We start from the raw sequence: 18,508 nt of genomic DNA, 5'->3' as shown, positions 1-18,508 counted from the left end.
GAGAACCTGTTTAACAAATGCCATCTACGCAAACCAAGTAATTGTCTTCCCTTTGACAATGCAGGCAGAGTAACTAAAAAGAGAGGATGGGGAATATATTTAAAAATGTATTTTAGCACAGCATTCACACACAAAAAGGTCACCCTTGGGAGTTTTATAAAGGTCAAGTGTCTTGGAATTCTAAGTTGCTGTCGGTGACATATATGGTTATGTGCAATTAAGTGACCAAAGAACTTCGCTCTTGGAGTCTTCAGTATTTGAACAGAAACTATTAAATAGATTCAAGGGAGTCCTGAATGCATTCATACTTTGGGTGAGTAGGCGGATGGCTGGTGGTGGCTTCTTTTGTAATTATAGAAAGTATGTTGGGAGGGGAGAGACAACCCTGTAAGGCAACAACAATTTCCAGTGGATTATTAGTGTTAGACTAACATCTGGTTGGTTACATCTGAACCAGTTAAGTGCTTGGTCAATATATTTATAAATCCAATTCATTCAACATTTATTTTAGTCAGGAGTAACAACAGGATTTTAGCCTTGGTTTGTCGCAGTAAAAACAAAAACAATAAAGAGTGTTAAGCCTTTAAGGTGTACTACCACTTTTTGTTGTGTTACATGTGAAGTAGGTTTGGCTGAACAATTGTCACCAGGCTTTCATATGGCAAATATGGATTTGAACCTGGACTCCCCTAGGTCAGAGGTAGAAAAACATGTTGCTCCAGATGTTGTTGCAGTTGCAAGTCATAGCCATAGAGACAATAGTGAGGAATACTGGGAATAGCAGTCCAACAAAATCTGTAGTGTCCCAGGATTCCTACCCCAGCCTTTGTCCTACACTCTCATCACTACAAGCACAACGAATGTCAGCTCTTAAAGCCTATGTGGCTGTCAAATGGGAACATTTCAGTGGAGGCTTCCATGTCAGTAGGGTGGTGACCCACTCCAGGTTTTAAAACTAGGCTTCAAAGGAGGTCTCCAGTGTGTTGAACCCTATTCCAAAATAGACTGTGAGCGTCTTTAAAGCTAGCCAAACCTGGAATGCTGTATATACTCATGCATAATTCTATAAATTTTAGTCAAAAAAACTGACCCCAAAAACCTGAGCCAACTTATCCACAGGTCAATGTAAGTATTGTACACTTGAACCAACTTATTTTTTTTAAAGGAACCATTTTTTTAAAAAAGGAGAAAGGCAAGAATGTATTCTGTCCTGGAAGCACTGATCTCCGTCTTCTCTCTCGTCCGTGTAGCCTTTAGTATGAGCATAGAATCATAGAACAGTAGAGTTGGAAGAGACCACAAGGGCCATCCAGTCCAACCCCTGCCATGCAGGAAATCTCAATCAAGGCATCCCCGACAGATGGCCATCCAGTAATGCCTGTTGGGACTTTGTAAATTCTTTGGCATCATTTTCCTTTGCTTCTTTCTTTAGATCCTTTGTTACACGCTCCTAAATTTTACCCTCATATCAAAATCTATAATTTTGGCCCCAAAACCTGCCCTTGACTTATACATGAGGTCGACTTATCGGAGCCACTGCTGGGTCTCTTCCTTTAGAACCTTTGAATCAAGACTGGGCAAAGCTTCCTATGTTCCAAAGAGAGGGGGAGGCGGGTGGCTACAACTCCAATCTGCACCACACAGCAATGTCCAAAACACTGAGGTCCAAAACATCTGGAGGGCCTGAGTTCCCCACCCCTGTTGTTGTCGTTGCTATTATTTACCCTTGAGTCGACTTTAACTCATGGCAACCCTATGGATCAGACCTGTCTGGGTCCAGTCCCCCAATGACCCTGGTCAGGTCCAACTGACCTATGACCATGTCCTCCAGGACTGAGTCTATCTATCTGGCGTGTGGTCTTCCTCTCTTCCTACTGCCTTCTACCTTTCCTACCATTCTTGTTGTTGTTGTTTTTCCAGTGAGCCATTTTGTTTCATGAGGTGGCCAAAGTACAGCAGCCTCAGTTTGGTCACCTTAGCTTCCGAGGAGAATTCAAGCTTGATATGCTCAAGGACCCATTTGTTCGTCTTTTTGGCTATCCAATGGTATCCTCAACACTCTTCTCCAGCACCACATCTCAAATGAACTGATTTTCTTCCTATCTTCTTTCTTGACTGTCCAGCTCTCACATCCATACATGCGAACAAGGAATACAGTGGCTTCTATGATTCTAACTTTAGTGCTCAGTTGTACATCTTCGCATTTTAGGATCTTTTCCAGTTCTTTCATAGCTGCCCTCCCCATTCTTACTCTTCTTTTGATTTCTTGACCACTTCTTGAGTGTATTGATTTCCTTCCTATCCTTGACCTGTGACCTAAAGAGCGGGGGGGGGGGGGGTTGTACTAAAACAAATTACAATACTTGCCCATAGGGAATCACTGGGGAATACTTGCCCCTAGGGATACACTGGGGAACACTTGCCCATAAGGAATCATTGGAGGATACTTTCCCATAGGGAATGATTGGAGGACATATGTCCATAGGGAATCATTGGAGGATACTTTCCCATAGGGAAACACAGGAAACATTTCCAATGATCCTCTCCAATGATCATCTATGGTTAAGTATGGTTGCCCCTAGGGCAGTGGTTCCCAAACTCTGGCCTTCCAGGTGTTTTGGACTTCAACTCCCAGAATCCCAGGCCATTAGCCAAGAGGGCTGAGGCTTCTGGGAGTTGAAGTCCAAAACCCCTGGAAGGCCAGAGTGTGGGAGCCACTGCCCTGGGGGCAAGTGCTGTCATTTCATTAAGTGCATCCCACCTAAGGGTAAATTACAGCTCCCTCCCTAGGGGCCCTCCTCCTCCGCTCCTCGCCTGCCTGCCTTCCCTTCCCAGCTTGAGGAGAGAAGGGGAGCCGGGGCCAGGCTTTCCAGATGCAGAGGCACCCACCTGGCCTCCAGCAACAGAGGGGTGTCCGGCCATTTCGCCGCCAGCCGGGCAGCCACCGCCTTCCGCGGGGAGGAGCCCTGGGCCCTTGGCCCCCAGGCGCCGAAGAAGAAGCAGAAGAAGCAAAAGCAAAGGGGCAGCATCCCGCCGGGAAGTAGCCTGTCGCCGCCGTCTAAGAAGAAGAGTAGCCGCTGCCACGCAAAGCTCTTTCTCTAGTCTTACACTCAAAACTCCAACTCCTCCTCCTGTCTCCCTCATTGTCCAATCGCTGCGCCCCCTCGCTTCCCGAGTCCCGCCCCCAACTTCATCGCCGACGCTTCCCATTGGACGGAGGAACCCTCCAATCGGAGACGGACGCAACCGTGGAATTCTAGGGAACCCCTGAAAGAAGGAGGAGGGGCGTGGTCTGTGGCAATGGGCGGGGCTTCCGTTCGGTCCTCCTCTTTGGCGCGAGACAGGGCGCGCGCTTGGTGTGGTGTTGTTGTTGTTTGGACTTCAACTCCCAGAAGCCCTAGCCAGCTTGGTCAACAGCCAGGGATTCTGGGAGCTGAAGTCCAAAAATCTAAGGGGAAACCAAAGTTTGGGAACCACTGTTTTAGGGACTGGGTTTTTTTTTGCTTCCTCTGCTGGATGACCACAATGGAGGGGCTTCAAGGGAAAAAAAAATGGAGGGCCTGACCTAATAATAATAACAATAATAATAACAACAATAACGACAACAATAATAATATAGTAGTAGTATGAATCCATGCTTCTTAGTCATGCTCAAAATGGAGGAGGTTTTGGATTGGCACTGTTTTAACTCTTTGTCTGGCTCTTTGCTATGGAATTCTGGGAGTTGGAGTTTGTTGTGGGCTCTGGGCCCACAACAAACTCCCAGAATTCCATAGCAAAGAGCCAGACAAAGAGTTAAACCAGTGCCAAACTGGGTTATTTCTCCAGTGTGGATGCAGCCTCATCAGTTTCAAGGCCAGAAGTCTTCATGCCTCTCTCCTTGACACACTCCATTTTTTCCTTGTCCCCTGAGGCCTTGTGCCTATTATCCCCTATTCCCCTCATCATCATCACTTTTCTCTTTTTTGCCCCTCTCACTGATATCTTAGTCCAAAACACACTGCAGAAATGATCCAGTTTGAGACTGTTTTAGTTTCGCAGCTCTGGTTCAATGCTATGGAATTCTGGGAATTGTCGTTTCATGAGACATTTAGCCTTCTCTGTCAGAGAGCTCTGGTGCCACAACAAACTACAATTCCCAGAATTTCCTAGTACTGAGCCCAACTAACCTAGAGCCATGGAAATGAATGGGATATCCATATGATAATTTGCACGCTCCGTTCATTTTAGGGGATTTATTGAAGTTGGGACAAACATTAGATTTAAGTCCAAAACAAACTTCTCTTTTACTAAGCCTCTGTTAAATGAAGCATGGAAGAGTATATATTGGATTTCTTTCCCCTTCTTTTTCTGTCACTTGAAAGGAAAATAATCCTAGTTTTAACAATAGTATACCCAAAAAGTAAACTTTGGGTTGGATTGAAAGATATGGCCCTATCACTTCCCCATGTGGGATGATGATGGGAACAAAAATAAGAACGTGTTTACATTCCCATTTACCTGGTGTACCTACATAATCTCTGATGTAACTAACACTGTTTAGTTACATTGATTGATGTATTAGATTTATATCCTGCCTTTTCCCTGAAAGAGGACTCAAGGCAACTTAGAATATTTTTTTAAAGGCTACATCTAAAACATTAATTGCAAAAGTAACTTCCTACAAGAGAGACAAAACTTCACATCCTGAATATACTAAAGCTATATGTAATGACATGCCACCCAAATATAAAAACACTGGCCACGTTTCAGGATCCATTCCAATTTTAATATTTCATTTCCATGTCTTTTCATTCCTGAATTTCTGTTGGATTTTTTTTATAAACAGAATAAGCAAACAACCAAGAAACATAAGGTGGAAGGAAGCAATGAGTTGTATGCTAAAATTCAGCCCATCATGGGACAGCTGCCTTGCTCCTTCAGCCCAGGAGCAAGGCGGACTCCACACATGCTCAGAGACCTTATACTTCACAGGTCTAAGCGCCCAAGTCCTGGAAAGGCTTAACTCTGGGCCCGTACACACAGGGCAAAATAAAGCTGCTCCAGGTCACTTTGGAGGTATGCTATTTAAATGACACATGCGTCTTAAGAGGCTGGAAGCCGCACCAAAGCCACATTTCAGTCCAAAGGACTGGAGCGCAGCTTTGGCACGGCTTCCGGTCTCTTAAGACATGTATCATTTAAATAGCATATCTCCAAAGTGACCCGAACCAACTTTATTTGCCCTGTCTGTATGGGCCCTAAGTCTTTTCAACACACACATTCCTCCACAATTATAACTGTTGTTGTGTGCCTTCAAGCCTTTATGGTGACCCTAAAGGGAACCTATAATGGGGTTCTCTTGGCAAGTTTCTTCAGAGCAGAGTTGCCATTGCCTTCGCCAGAGGCTGAGAGCATGTGACTTGCCCAAGGTGACCCAGTGGGATTATAATTACGACCCCATTATTCCTTTGCACTCCCAAAATGTTCCCTTTCCCTTCTCATCCTTTCCTCATGATTGAAACCTATGTGTATCGTATTTTATGCACAGAGGTCCTGTTCATCTGTTGCTTTCCCACAGAGATGGCCAGTGGCATTATCAGAAGCAGGTGTCCTAGGGAAAGGAGAGGAGCTCTTCCTCTCATATACATGCAACCGTCGCTGCATCATCTGATTCAGCCCATTCTTTTCTGGCATTCTGATAATCTAAAGCAGAACATGTGGACTTAAGGTAATAACTAACTACTGCAGCTTAACTGTTTGATGGATTGCAACTGGAAAATATCTTGGCAGAACAATACAATTAAAGCAGGATTTTAAAAGTAGTTGCACAGCGGATGATCCTAAGGAAAAAGAATTTATTGCTATAGCTATTTCTGTGTTCCGAAGACATGATTAATGAAGGATTCTTAATAAGGTCCAAGCACTTAGCATAAATCATAGTGAATGCAGCATATTTAATGGCAATGTTACAATAAGGGAAAATAAAGCTAATGCTTTATCAGCATGTGAGGTAAAAATAAAACATTGTTTGTACAGAAACAAGACATCTACTTTTGTGAAAGCATACTTTGAAATTATTTTGGAAGGTCTCCAAGATAACCTCAGCTAGTACAACATTGGCCTCCAGCATATACTGAAATGCACCAGACAGGCACGGAAAGAAGTGTTGTGTGCAGCACAATCCCATGCAGGTCTACTTCGGTGTAGGTGCCACAAGATTAAATGGGAGTTAATCCCAAATAACTAGGTACATAGGATTTCTACTTTAAATAATGCAGGTTATTTTCAGTACGTAATTCACAATTCAGTTAGTGAAATGTTTCACTATTAAATGTTTAAAATGTGAAAAGCAAGTTAACACAGCCATAGACAAGTGTATGGAAAAAGAAATTCCATTAATTTTAATGTAGTTTATTTCCAAGCAAGGAGCTGTTTATTATTATTATGTTTATAATTATGTTTATTTATATCCCACCTTCCTCCTAGTACAGGGACTCAAAGCAGCTTACAAATCTAAAACAGTTAAAACACTATAAAAAAGGGGTAAATACAAGTTTAAAAAACAATTAAACAATTCCAACAATTAAAAACATTACATTATTGAAAGTTAAAGTTTAAAACTCTTAAAACAAAAACAAAACAGCATCCCTGTCATGTGAAAGCCTGGCAGCATAAAAACGTCTTTACCTGCCACCGGAAGGACAGCAGGGATGGAGCCATCATGGCCTTCCTAAGGAGGGAGTTCCAGAGCTTGGGAGCAGCCACTGAAAAGGCAGTTTCTCTTGTTCCCACCAAATGCACCTGAGAGGGTGGTGGGACAGAGAGAAGGCCTTTTCTCAATGACCTCAATATTCTCGGGGGTTCGTTCAGGAAGATAAGGTCCTTCAAATAGTCTGGGCCCAAGCCGTATAGGGCTTTATCGGTCAAAACCAGCACTTTGAATTGTGCCCGGAAACAGACTAGCAGCCAATGGAGCTGTTGTAACAAGGGAGTTGTATGCTCCCTGTAGCCAGCTCCATTTAACAGCCTGGCTGCAGTTCTTTGGACCAGCTGAAGTTTCTAAGCACTTTTCAAAGGCAGCCCCACACAGAGTAATCCACATGGGATGTAACCAACGCATGTACCACCATGGCTAGGTCTGACTTTTCTAGGAACAGGCGCAGTTGGTGCACATGTTTTAGCTGTGCAAAGGTACTCCCAGTTCCAGGTTCAGTGCTGAATCCAGAGGTACCCCCAAACTACAAACCTGAGTTTTCAGGGGAAGTGTGATGCCATTTAACACAGGCTGAATCCTTATTCCTGGATCTGTTTTACAACTGACCAAGAGCACCTCTGTCTTGTCTGGTTTCAGCTTTAATTTGTTTGTTTCATCCAGTCCATTACAGCAGCCAGACACTGGTTTAGGACACAAACAGCTTCCTTGGAATTAGGTGGAATGGAGAGATAGAGCTGGGTATCATCTACCTACAGGTGACATCTTACTCCAAAATTCTAGATGACCTCTTGCAGCAGTTTCATGTGGATGTAGATGTTAAAAAACATGGGGAAAGGACTGAGCCCTGAGGGACCCCACAGGCCAATGGCCAAGGAGTCGAACAGGTATCTCCCAGCACAACCTTCTGAGAACACACCTCCAAGAAAGAGCGGAACCACTGTATAACAGTGCCTCCAAGCCCCATCCCAGACAGGTGGCTCAGAAGAATACCATAGTCGATGGTATTGAAAGCCACTGAGAGGTCCAGGAAAACCAACAGGAACACACTCCCCCTGTCCAGTTCTCTGCGTAGGTCCTCCACCAAGGCGACAAAAGTTGTTTCTGTCCCATAGCCAGGCCTGAAACCAGACTGATATGGATCTAGATAATCTGTCTCATCCAGGAACACCTGAAGTTTAAAACCCTTGCCCCTTGGTATCCACTGGGATTTGGTTCCAGCTCCCTCCCCAAGAAATAGGTCTGGGGGAGCTAGGTTTGTTATCTAAGAGGAAAAGAGGCTTGCAGCCTGAAAAACTTTGGAGACCACTGCCTTATTGTTTTCAAATCTAAATTAAAGACTTTCATGTTTTCCAAAGCTTTTGGAATTTTAGTGTAATACTATTTTATAATCTTGTGTGTTTAGATTGTTAACCGCCTTGATTTTTAGAAAAGCAGTATATAAATAAAAATTTTATTATTTATTTATTATTATACATATTTGTCAGTTTGCTTTATACTGTATTGCTTTGGTTTTTGTATTTCTATCTGGATATTTTGTTTTACAGTTGCATAGAATTAGTTTTATATTTGTATGGCTCCTTTCTTCCCTGTATGTGTGTACAGTATATATATTATATTGTACTCCTTTGGCAGGACTGGCTGTTTTTGTTGTTTTGTTGTTGTTCTTTTGCTACATGCAAAGTGCCATGTACCTTGATGGTACTGTATGAATAAATGAATGAATGGATGATGATGATGATGATATTCACCTTCCTTGACTTTGACTATTATACATTTTGTTGTATTATATCCTGGAACTGAAATAGATTGAACTGCCATTGCTAGTACTTGATGTACAGAAGATACTCAATGCTGTGAAGGTGCAAATAGTTTTATTGGAGCACAAAAGTAAACTAATTGGCACTTGCCAGTTGCATAAGTATTCATCCCCTTTGCTGTGAATTCATTCAGACTTACTCCCAGGAAAAATATATATAAGCTAAACTTGTTATGATAAACAAATTAATTTAACGTAAACATGTTAAAATAAAATTAAGTCTCCTTGATTTCATTTGAAACTTGCTTTTGTCTAAGTATGATTAATGTTATGGTGTTATAGTGATCAGATTATAAAAATACATCAAATGATACCTTTTGGGTATCTTTAAAAAACTTTTATCAGTTGTTCTCTTCAACAATATGTTTACAACAAGAACGAACCTGATGCCTTCCACGTTTTGAACAATGATCTCTTCATTTGCTAGATTTGGATTATAAAGGATACATGGACTGGGATGCAATACATAAAGAACCAGCTTTATTACAAGTCTAGATAAAGTTGTGTGGCCGGAAAGCGTGCTCAACATTGTGAGACTTCTGCAAAAATATGCTTGGGATTAGGATTCCCATTTCACATAATCCCACTTAAACAAATTAAAACCTATTGCTTTCAGCACATACACTGTAGCTCATGTCTAAATCTGTTTTAATGACCATATTTAGATGGGTGAAGGCATTTTTGGGGTGGCTAAATTTCATTCTTAGACTCTGCATCAAAGAGCTACTATCAAGATGCCTGAGGGGGTTTCACATGCTGTCCAATTTTTTTGGGGGTATTTTTTCTTTGAACAGCAGACCTACAAAGTTATGGCACAAACTGATTTTTCAAGCTCCTTCAAGTTAAAAAATAAGCAAGCAAGCAAGCAACAACCTTTGAGGTTTGGCAAGCATTTGCTGTTCAATAAATAAAAGATCAAAGAGTCCACAAACATGAAAAACTACTGGTTACGCAGCAATTTTTGAGCTCAACCGAAATTCCTAACTCATGTATTACTCTGTTTATTTTCTTTTCTTTTTAAAAAACAAATTAATGTGGAAGTTTTTTTTATGTAAAAAAAGAAGGCATCTATTAATGTTGCAATACTGTAATAGACAAAAAATTTTATCAGCCTCTTAAAAATGTAACACATTTACTATATGGAGGAATCTGGGCCATGAAAATACATTGCATAATAAATGTGTTAGTCTTTGAGGTGCTACAAGTCTTTGCTCAGTTTGTTGCAGCAGATCAAGACGAATGCTCCACCAGTAATTATAACTATATTTCCGTCTAAAAGATGTAGATGTACTTTTTAGTCCTTTTCTAAAATATCAAACGGAACGTGTAAATTCATCCATATTCCCTACAATTATTTATACAAAATATTAAAATGAACACATGTATTATTTTACAATCACGCAGATTGATATTCTGTCTTTTTCCAATCAATGTGTATATGTACATTTCCCCATTTTTATGATTTTAATGGAAGACTGATTATACTCCACTGAGAGGACGACTTAAAAAAACCAGTGTTCAAAGCTGCTACACATGAAGGAGAGACAGAATGTGCTGCTGTAAGCTATTGCATCTGTAATGGAAATAGATTTATTGCTCCAGCCTCTTATATCCTGCTATTATCAAATCATTAAAGGTCCCCTAACTTCAATTCACTGTTGAGGAAATATGTGTATGCAATGATATATATGAAATGAATACATGCACACAGTATTTTAAAAAATGTAGTACTGAAAAGAAATGCTGAATTGAGAGCATAAAAGTATTTATTGTTGTTGTGTGGCTTGGAGATGTTTTTTGATTTATGATGATCTGAAACTGAACCTGTCACAGGTTTTTCTTCACAAAGTTTGTTCTGAGGGGGTTTGCCTTCACCTTCTTCTGAGGCTGAGAAAATGTGACTTTCCCAGGGTCACCCAGTGGGTTTCCATGGCTGAGCCATGGCTGATTTAAATCCAATATGATCCAATACAGGGAAAGGCAGGATATAAATAAATTATTATTATTATTATTATTATTATTATTAATAATAATAATAAATTTTATTTCTACCCCGCCTTTCCAAAAAATGATCAAGGCGGCTTATTATTATTATTAAACTCCAGGATCATAGTCCAGTGCTCAAACCACTATGCCATGCTGGCTGATACATCACACTGACTCATCTTTTACTATATATATATATATATATATATATATATATATATATATATTTACATTGTGTTTAAAACACAATTCTAAACTTTAGTACTCCCATAGGGCGGTATACAAATAAATATTATTATTATTATTATTATATTATTACTCATAAAAATATGGAATGCGTTAGTGCTGTTACGGTATACAGACCAAAGAGAAAGAACAATGTTAACAGGAGACAATTAGAAGTAACAGGATGTAGTTTAAAACAAAATACTAGATTCAAAGGAAAAGAAAAGGATAATTCCCATCAATGAAGACCACTGATTTTCATCTGTTGGGTCCAGAGCACCTCCTAGATTACTGCCTGACCTTAGAAGAGCTGTAAAATTGACACTACCATGCAGTGGATGGTGTTTAACTAAAGAGTCTGATAGTCCCCAACAAGACGCCTTCTGTTGGCTTAATCATAACTATCTTTTGTTCCATCAGTATGATCCAATTACCCCACTGACCTCCATGCATGTTATCTCTGAACAGATATGCCTAGGACTGTAATGTAGGATTAACTGCGAGTCAGTGGCACTTCTAAGAATGCACTCTGCATAATGCTGCACTAATGAGCTTTTCATTTGCAAACTTGTAGGAAGAATTAAAGCGATGTAGCCTGGGCACAACCAGTCCTTAGCAGTCTTTCCCACAGATAGGGCCAATAAATTGCCATGTTTTATCCCAAGGGTTGGCGCATAGGATTAATAAATAAACTGTCTGTAAGAAAGAAGTCCACAATTAGGGCAGGAGTGCAATAGAGCCTCTCCCTTATGGTCGCTGCGACTGGTATTGAGAGGTGCACAGCATCTGATATTGGATGTAATAATAATAATAATAATAATAATAATAATAATAATAATAATATATTTATATCTCGCCTCTTCCTTTTGAGGATCGAGGCGGGTAGCAGCAAGCCCTACCAGTGCCGCCTTGGGCAGAAGATTATAAAACAATTACAAAAACAGCAATAATATATTCCCTAATCTCCCAACCCTCCCCCCTTCTCTTAAAATTACAGTTAAAACATAGAAGCAACATACTTCAGTTACAACAAATCACAAGCAATATGTAATGACATGTAATATATAGCCACCGTGATGAACAGCCTTTTGTAGCCTTATCTTCCACAAAGCGCTTTTGTTTTTTGTTCAGATCAAAAGTTTTTGTCATTCGAGTGCTGCTGTTTGGAAGATCTATGTGACCCGCTTTTAGAGATGTGTAGATCTGGAGGTGGGGGCAACCCAAACAAATTAGGAAGAGGAAAAGCAGAGGTTTTTTTTCTGTCCAAAGCCCCCACCTTTTTTTAGAATGATGAAAAAAAGTTCATATATTCAGTGCCCCCATATCATTTTTAAACGCTATATAAGATGATCATATGTGACACTATGCACACTATCAATCATTACAATTCCTGGTCTTAGAATTAAAATGGATAGCTGTGGTGCAGTAAAGACCGCCCAAAAAGGGTGGTCTGCTGGCACCTGTTTTTCCGCCGGAGGGAAGCCTCAGCCGCCAAACCTGCGGTAGCAGTGTAACAAGTGCACCACCGGCACTCTTGTTATGTCAGCGCTGCATAGCGCCATGCGGACACCGCGCAGCACTTACGTAACAATGGCGGCGCCTGTGTATACAGGGTGCTGCCATTGTTATGCCCTCATAATGTGCGAGGGTTGCGGGGTGTGTGGGCGCTCCCTCGCACATGACAAGGCTGGTATGTACCAGGCCCTAGTTAGTCTGTAAAATCAGTATGGAAAGAGGTCTTGTAGCACTTTTGACACTAACCAAAAGGAAAGAAGTTGGCAGCATGAGCTCTCATAGGCTTCAGTCTACTCTTCAGATGCATTTGGTGAAGTGGAAAGCCAGGGACGGACTTACGTATGCCATTGGTGTGTGGGAATGTCAATTCAAATTCAAAGTCCTCTGTGTGTGGAAGTGAGTTGGCAAGTTCAGTTTTAACTACCATATATACATACACACACACACACACACACATAAATCGACCTCATGTATAAGTCAAGGGCAGGTTTTGGGACCACAATTATGGCTTTTGATATGCCCCATGGATAACTGGAGGCTAAGATTTACAGACACGTAACAAAGGATCTAAGGAGCAAAGGAAAGCAATGCAAAGCCCTTGCAAAATCCCAGCAGGAATATCTGTCTGTGTTAAAGACAGAGACTAAAGCTTGCATCCAGGACAGATGATGCTCTTTCCTTTCACCAGGGAATGCTTCCGTTTTTGTGTGTATAAGAGTTACAGTAAAGCATTATTGACCCATGGATAAGTCAACTCAGGTTTTGTGGGTCAATTTTTTAAACTAAAATGTCTAGACGTCTACATGAGTATCTAGAGCGTGTTAATTGGTGGACAAAGGCAGCAAAGATTAATCTGTTGCCTGCAGGTAAGGAAAATAGATGAAAGTCCTGGGCTTGTTTTCATTGTTTCAGTTCTTTTTGGAACGAATGTGTCATGTCTGCTTGACACTAGAGAGAGCCAAGGGAGACAGCAGTCTCTCTTTTACGGACGTTGGTGCCTTCTTCTTCAGGCTAATTTTCTTATGCAGGCATACTTTGGTTAACATAGGACCCGAAAAGACAGGCCGAAATAAAGCTGCTTCAGGTCACTTTGGAGGTATGCTGTTTAAATGATGAATGCATGCCAAGGGGCCGGAAGCTGTGCCTTTGGCAAGTGTCCTCGACCTTACGCTACTGAACATTTTCTCAAGCCAAAATATCCATGGACACCACAAAGACCTTTCTTTTTCCCCCTCTGAGAATCCAGACAAGTATTGGCGCATCAGTGGAAAACGGGCATTTGGCTAGATATGTACATAGCAATAGCAGCCTAAGCAGTCACTGGTTAAGAGCTGTAAGCTAAGCTCCAGGTTTATGTTATGTATGGCATAATCCTCTCTGGGGAAGTAACTGCCAGGGTTAGAAACTTCACAAATGGGATAAACGATTTTATCGAAGGTTAAGGCGAAGAGGTGATATGATGGCCCTGTTTAAATACTTGAAGGGATGTCATATTGAGGAGGGAGCAAGCTTGTTTTCTGCTGCTCCAGAGACTGGGACCGGAACAGTGGATGCAAGCTGCAGGGAAAGAGATCCCACCTCAACATTCTTCACAGACTCCCATCCATCTATAAATCGGAGGACCAGTCTCTCTAGTCAGGAGACTGTATATCAATTGAGCCTAAGCAACCACTGTCTGGGATGCCTTTGGCCAACCAGCCAGGTTAGAGCATTCCCCGCCACCTGCCAGGAGCAGGGCTCGCGCTGCCTGCCCCAGCAGCATTTCCCGCGCTCAGCCCCACCCCTTCACTATACACCCCTCACACGCCATTGGCCAGCGCCACACGCTTGCCCCGCCCCTTTCCCCTGACAAAGCCCACTGATTGGTCTTTACGCGACGAAGGGGTGTGCCTATGTGTTTGTGCGCGCGCGCTGGTGTATGAAATGAACCGCCGTGCCTCTTTCTCTCTCTTTCCCCCCCTTTCTTTGCTCGTGGGCCTTCCTATTGGCTGCCGTGCAATAGAGCCAGGCGATTGGCTGGAGCGGACGTTCTACTCTCCCGTGATTGGCTCATGCGAAGTCCCGCCCCGCGAGGAAAAACGAGGAGAGTATAAAATTGGGCGAGGGCGGCAGAGCGACGCCAGTCGGCGGTGGCAGGCGAGAGGGAAAGAAGGAGGAGTGGTTTCTACTAGAGGGCGCCGCTTTCCTCAGTGCGAGTGAAGGAAGCCCTGGCGCCGGCGTTTCCTTTCTTGCGCCCCTGGTCCCTTCACTGAGGCTGCTCTGCTCTCCCCGAGGCGCCATGCCCTGCTCTCCGGAGGAAGCCTCGGAGGAGGAGGCGGAGGAGGCGGCGGCGGAAGAGCGGGGGAGGCAGCGGTCCCGAAGGAGGGCGGCTTAGGGTTGAGGACGGAGCGAGGCGCCATGGAGGAGCGTCTGAGCCGGTGGCTGCTTCTCCCTCTGCTCCCGGCGCTGCTCTTCCTCCTGGTCCTCTACCAATACGCCTCCTTCGGAGGGAGCTGCCCCGACAGCAACAGCAGGAGCCACCGGGCGCCGCCTCCGTCGTCCTCGCCTCGCCCTCCTCCGCCTCCTCCTCCCTCGCGCTGCCCTTATGCTCAGCCCCGGCGGAGGCAGCAGCACCTGCAGCCGCCTCAGCCGCCCCTGTGCCGCTTCGACATGCGGGGCCGCGACGTGATGGTCTTCCTCCACATCCAGAAGACGGGAGGCACCACCTTCGGGAGGCACCTGGTCCGCAACATCCGCCTGGAGCAGCCCTGCCAGTGCCGCCCCGGGCAGAAGAAGTGCACCTGCCACCGGCCCGGAGCAGCGGCGGGGGACGGCGGCAAGGCGGGGGACACCTGGCTCTTCTCCCGCTTCTCCACCGGATGGAGCTGCGGGCTCCACGCCGACTGGACCGAGCTCACCAGCTGCGTCCCCGCCGCCATGGAGCGCAGGAGGGGGCCATGCCCCGGAGGAGGAGGAGGAGGAGACCCAGACAGCAGCCCCAGGTCGGTCCTCCTCCTCCTCCTGCTGCTGCGCATGAACCCACACCTTTAATGGGGAGGGTCTTCATCATCACCCAGGACTGCCACAGACCTCCATCAGGGTTCAGAGAGGGTTTGGGAGGAGGAGGAGGAGGCTGAGAGAGTGTGGCTCCTTCCATGGCTTCAGGTGGGAGTTCAGCCCTGGGCCCCAGAGGACAAAAGGGAGCTCCTTTGGGCCACTTTGGAGGCATGCTGCTCAAAGGGAGCCATGCTCCAGCCCTTAGGACGAGCATGGCTTTGGCGCCACTTCCAGCCTCTTAGGGCACAGGCAGCATTTAAACACCAAAGTGACCCTAGCAGCTTCATTTGGGCCTGTCTGTTGGGGCCCATAGTCCACGACTCAAACCGTCTCACCACACGGTAGAAATAGTGCAGCTGGGCCGCGCTTTGACTTTAACTGCCCTGGCTGCTGCATCCCACAGGATCTGTGGTTTTGTGAGGCCGCAGCACTCTTTCGGTTCCCGCCTCATGGCAACCCCCAGGCATGTTCGTCCTGCAGGTTTCTTGTCAGGATTTCTTCAGAGGAGGTTTGCCTTCACCCAAGGAGGCTGAGAAAGTGTGACTCACACATGGCCACCCAGTGGGTTTCATGGCCGAGCTGGGAATCGAAGTTGTAGTCCATAGCTCAAACCACTAGCCACCCTGGCCTTTAGTTATTGGGGGGGGGGGGGTGCCAGTTGAGTGTCTTCAGAGGGGTTTGCCACGGCCTTCCTCTCAGGCAGAGAGCGGCTTGCCCAGGGCCACCCACTGGGTTTTTTATGCTCAGGCGGGGAATAGAGTAGCCTTAAGAGCAGATTTCAATCCAGTTTGAGAACCTTTCCACCAAAGGGAAGACAGCACTCACACGTTAACCTGCCCAAGGCGGTCTGTGGTCTGAATGGAACGAGTGCTTTGTAGGTTCCCTCGCTAGGTGTTTCCTTAATCTTTGGTGTTGTGTGCCATTAAGTTGACACTGACTTTTAGCGAGTGTCATCAGCTTCTTTTTTTAAAAGCACCCAGAGGAAGTTTGCCATTTCCTTTAAAACTGAGAGTGTGTGACCTGCCCATGACCAGTGGGTTCCTGTGACTGAAGACCCACTGATTCAGTGGGTTGACTCTAGGGCCTGAACAGACAGGCCCAAATAAAGCTGCTTCGGGTCACTTTGGAAGTATGCTGTTTCAATGACACACACATCTTAAGGGGCCAGAAGCTGTGCTCCTGTCCTTAGGACTGAAGCATGGCTTTGGTGCGGCTTCCGCCCTCTTAAGGCACATGCATAATTTAAACAGCATACCTCCAAGGTGACCCAGAGCAGCTTTATTTTGGCCTGTCTGTTCGGGCCCTAAGTGGGGGTCAGACCCTGGCCTCCCAGAGTCTCCAAACCATTGCTGCTGTCTGATGTTGTTGTCTTCCTCTCTTTTTTACTTTGTTGCTGTGTGCCTTCAAGTCATGTGTGACCTGTGGTGACCCTAAGGCATGGGATTTTCTTGGCAAGATTTGCTCAGAGGAGGTTTACAATTGCCATCCTCTGAGGATGAGAGTGTGTGGCTGGTCCAAGGTCACACAGGGGGTTTCCATAGCTGAGTCGGGATTTGAACCCTGGCCTCCACAATCATAGCCCAGAACTTAAACCACTATGCCACACTGGCTCTACTCTTCTTAGTCTTTACACATTAACAGTTGTGCACTAAGTGGCTTCTAACTATGTACAACCTTTGTTTAGACCTTACTTATCCAACTAAAAGTGACTCCTCATGAAGTATTTAGTCCTTAACTGCTCAGGAACTGTTTCTTATGGCACCACTTCATGTCATTTAAAAATACCTTCTCTCAAGGAGTATACCTGTAGTGCTGCCACAGTAAGCAATACAGCACCATCCATATATTGATATATGAGGAGCTGTCTAATAAATCTGTGAGGAGCTTGGTAGCTGGTGAATGGGGCTTTCATTTCAACTTGTAACTCCACCTGCAACTGTCTTGCAGAAGTGTTGAAACCGAGGGCTAGTTCACACAACCAAATCATAGATGGCAAAACCTGGTCCACAGCTGACTGTTCTACTATATAGCAGGGGTGGAAAGTGGGCAGTTACTGGACTGCAACGTCCAGCATTCACCATCACTGTCTTTACTGGCTGTGCTTCATGGGAGCTGCAATCTAATGACATCTAGAGGACCTTACCAGTCCCTGCTATCATTTCTTCCTGTTTTATGCATGGAATGACAGACTTACATCTAATGTTCACTGAAATATTTTACATTGCTATCTTTTAATTGGACAAGAGGTTGTTGGTTTGATTTGTTTGAAATACAGTACTTTGAAACTCCATTTATTTTTGAGTGAATGTGCCTTGGGTTGGGTGGCATGTTTCATACTACTTGTTCCTATTTGGCTTAACTTAACAAGTATGACACTGTTACATGTTTAAACTTCAGTCTGTTGCATAGCCACAGTACTGGAAACCTGTGAAAACTTAAAGAATTTAAAAAAGGCTATGGTAATAGAAACATAGGACTCTTTCAGAGTGGTCTAAAGAAGCATGCGTTCTCAAGATACAGCTTCTTAGGTTTTTAAGATGGTTGCCACCTTTATGTCCACTTGTTCCATTCTTTTGGGGAGTTGGTTTGTAGCGATTTCTTCCTGCACTAGGGCTCCTCCAAAGTTTTTTTCAACCAGAAATGTGTTTTGCTGAGCTGTCCATTTGGGTTCAAGGGCAAGTTTTTTCTTCTCTGAATTCTCTTCTTAGAATGCAGCTTCACTGTTGTACTGTAGGACTATATAACACTGTTTTTTGTTTTGTTTTCTAAAAAGAGAATGAGAAGAGGAGGATCTTTCCTTGCTTAGCAATATATCTTGAAATTAAAAAGAAACCCACTTGAGGGTGCAATTGAAGTATTGCCCCCTGATCCTCAGAATTGCCAGAGAATAGTCTGGGATAACAGTATTTCTGTTTATATATTTAAATCCCACCCGCAAGAACTATAGCAAAGGATGCCACATCCTCCCAACACATTTGCCTCATAATTCAAAGACTGGTTCTGTTTGTTGAAACTCTGTTCGCTAAGATGACTCTTGGAGTTTCATGGTTAATTTCCTTGGTTTTCATAATCTGGACATTCTGCATATTTGGTTCCTGCAGCTGAGTGTTCAAATGTTTAGTGGGAAACTCTTTTTGTTATTATCTTTATCTAGTTGGGCTTTGGTACATTACTCAATAGGACGAAACTGTTCCTAATTTTTAAAATTCTCTTATTAATCTGGAACCTGATTC

At 43.9% G+C, this 18,508-nt stretch overlaps 2 protein-coding genes across 5 annotated transcripts in view; one reads left to right on the top strand and one right to left on the bottom strand.

The window, feature by feature from the left end:
• The window catches only part of LOC149319134 (UDP-glucose:glycoprotein glucosyltransferase 2-like), a 104,038-nt gene extending 100,997 nt beyond the window's left edge, over positions 1 to 3,041 (bottom strand). For all 4 annotated transcript variants that reach the window (XM_089511160.1, XM_089511161.1, XM_089511163.1 and 1 more), the window contains exon 1: positions 2,890 to 3,041. In XM_089511160.1, the coding sequence (XP_089367286.1) occupies positions 2,890 to 3,029 (140 nt within the window). In that variant the 5' untranslated portion in view covers positions 3,030 to 3,041. The remainder of the gene's footprint in view (positions 1 to 2,889) is intronic.
• Positions 3,042 to 14,602: 11,561 nt separating this feature from the next.
• LOC149319131 (heparan-sulfate 6-O-sulfotransferase 3-like) overlaps positions 14,603 to 18,508 on the top strand; it is a 261,884-nt gene continuing 257,978 nt past the window's right edge. The window contains exon 1 of the mRNA XM_089511159.1: positions 14,603 to 15,220. Coding sequence (XP_089367285.1) covers positions 14,637 to 15,220 — 584 coding nt within the window. The 5' untranslated portion in view covers positions 14,603 to 14,636. The remainder of the gene's footprint in view (positions 15,221 to 18,508) is intronic.

Source organism: Sceloporus occidentalis, unplaced genomic scaffold (assembly GCF_023333645.1).
Source record: "Sceloporus occidentalis isolate IW3139 unplaced genomic scaffold, rSceOcc1.0.p SCAF_2, whole genome shotgun sequence".
NCBI classification, from domain to species: Eukaryota; Metazoa; Chordata; class Lepidosauria; order Squamata; family Phrynosomatidae; genus Sceloporus; species Sceloporus occidentalis.
This window is presented reverse-complemented; position numbering and strand designations above follow the sequence as displayed.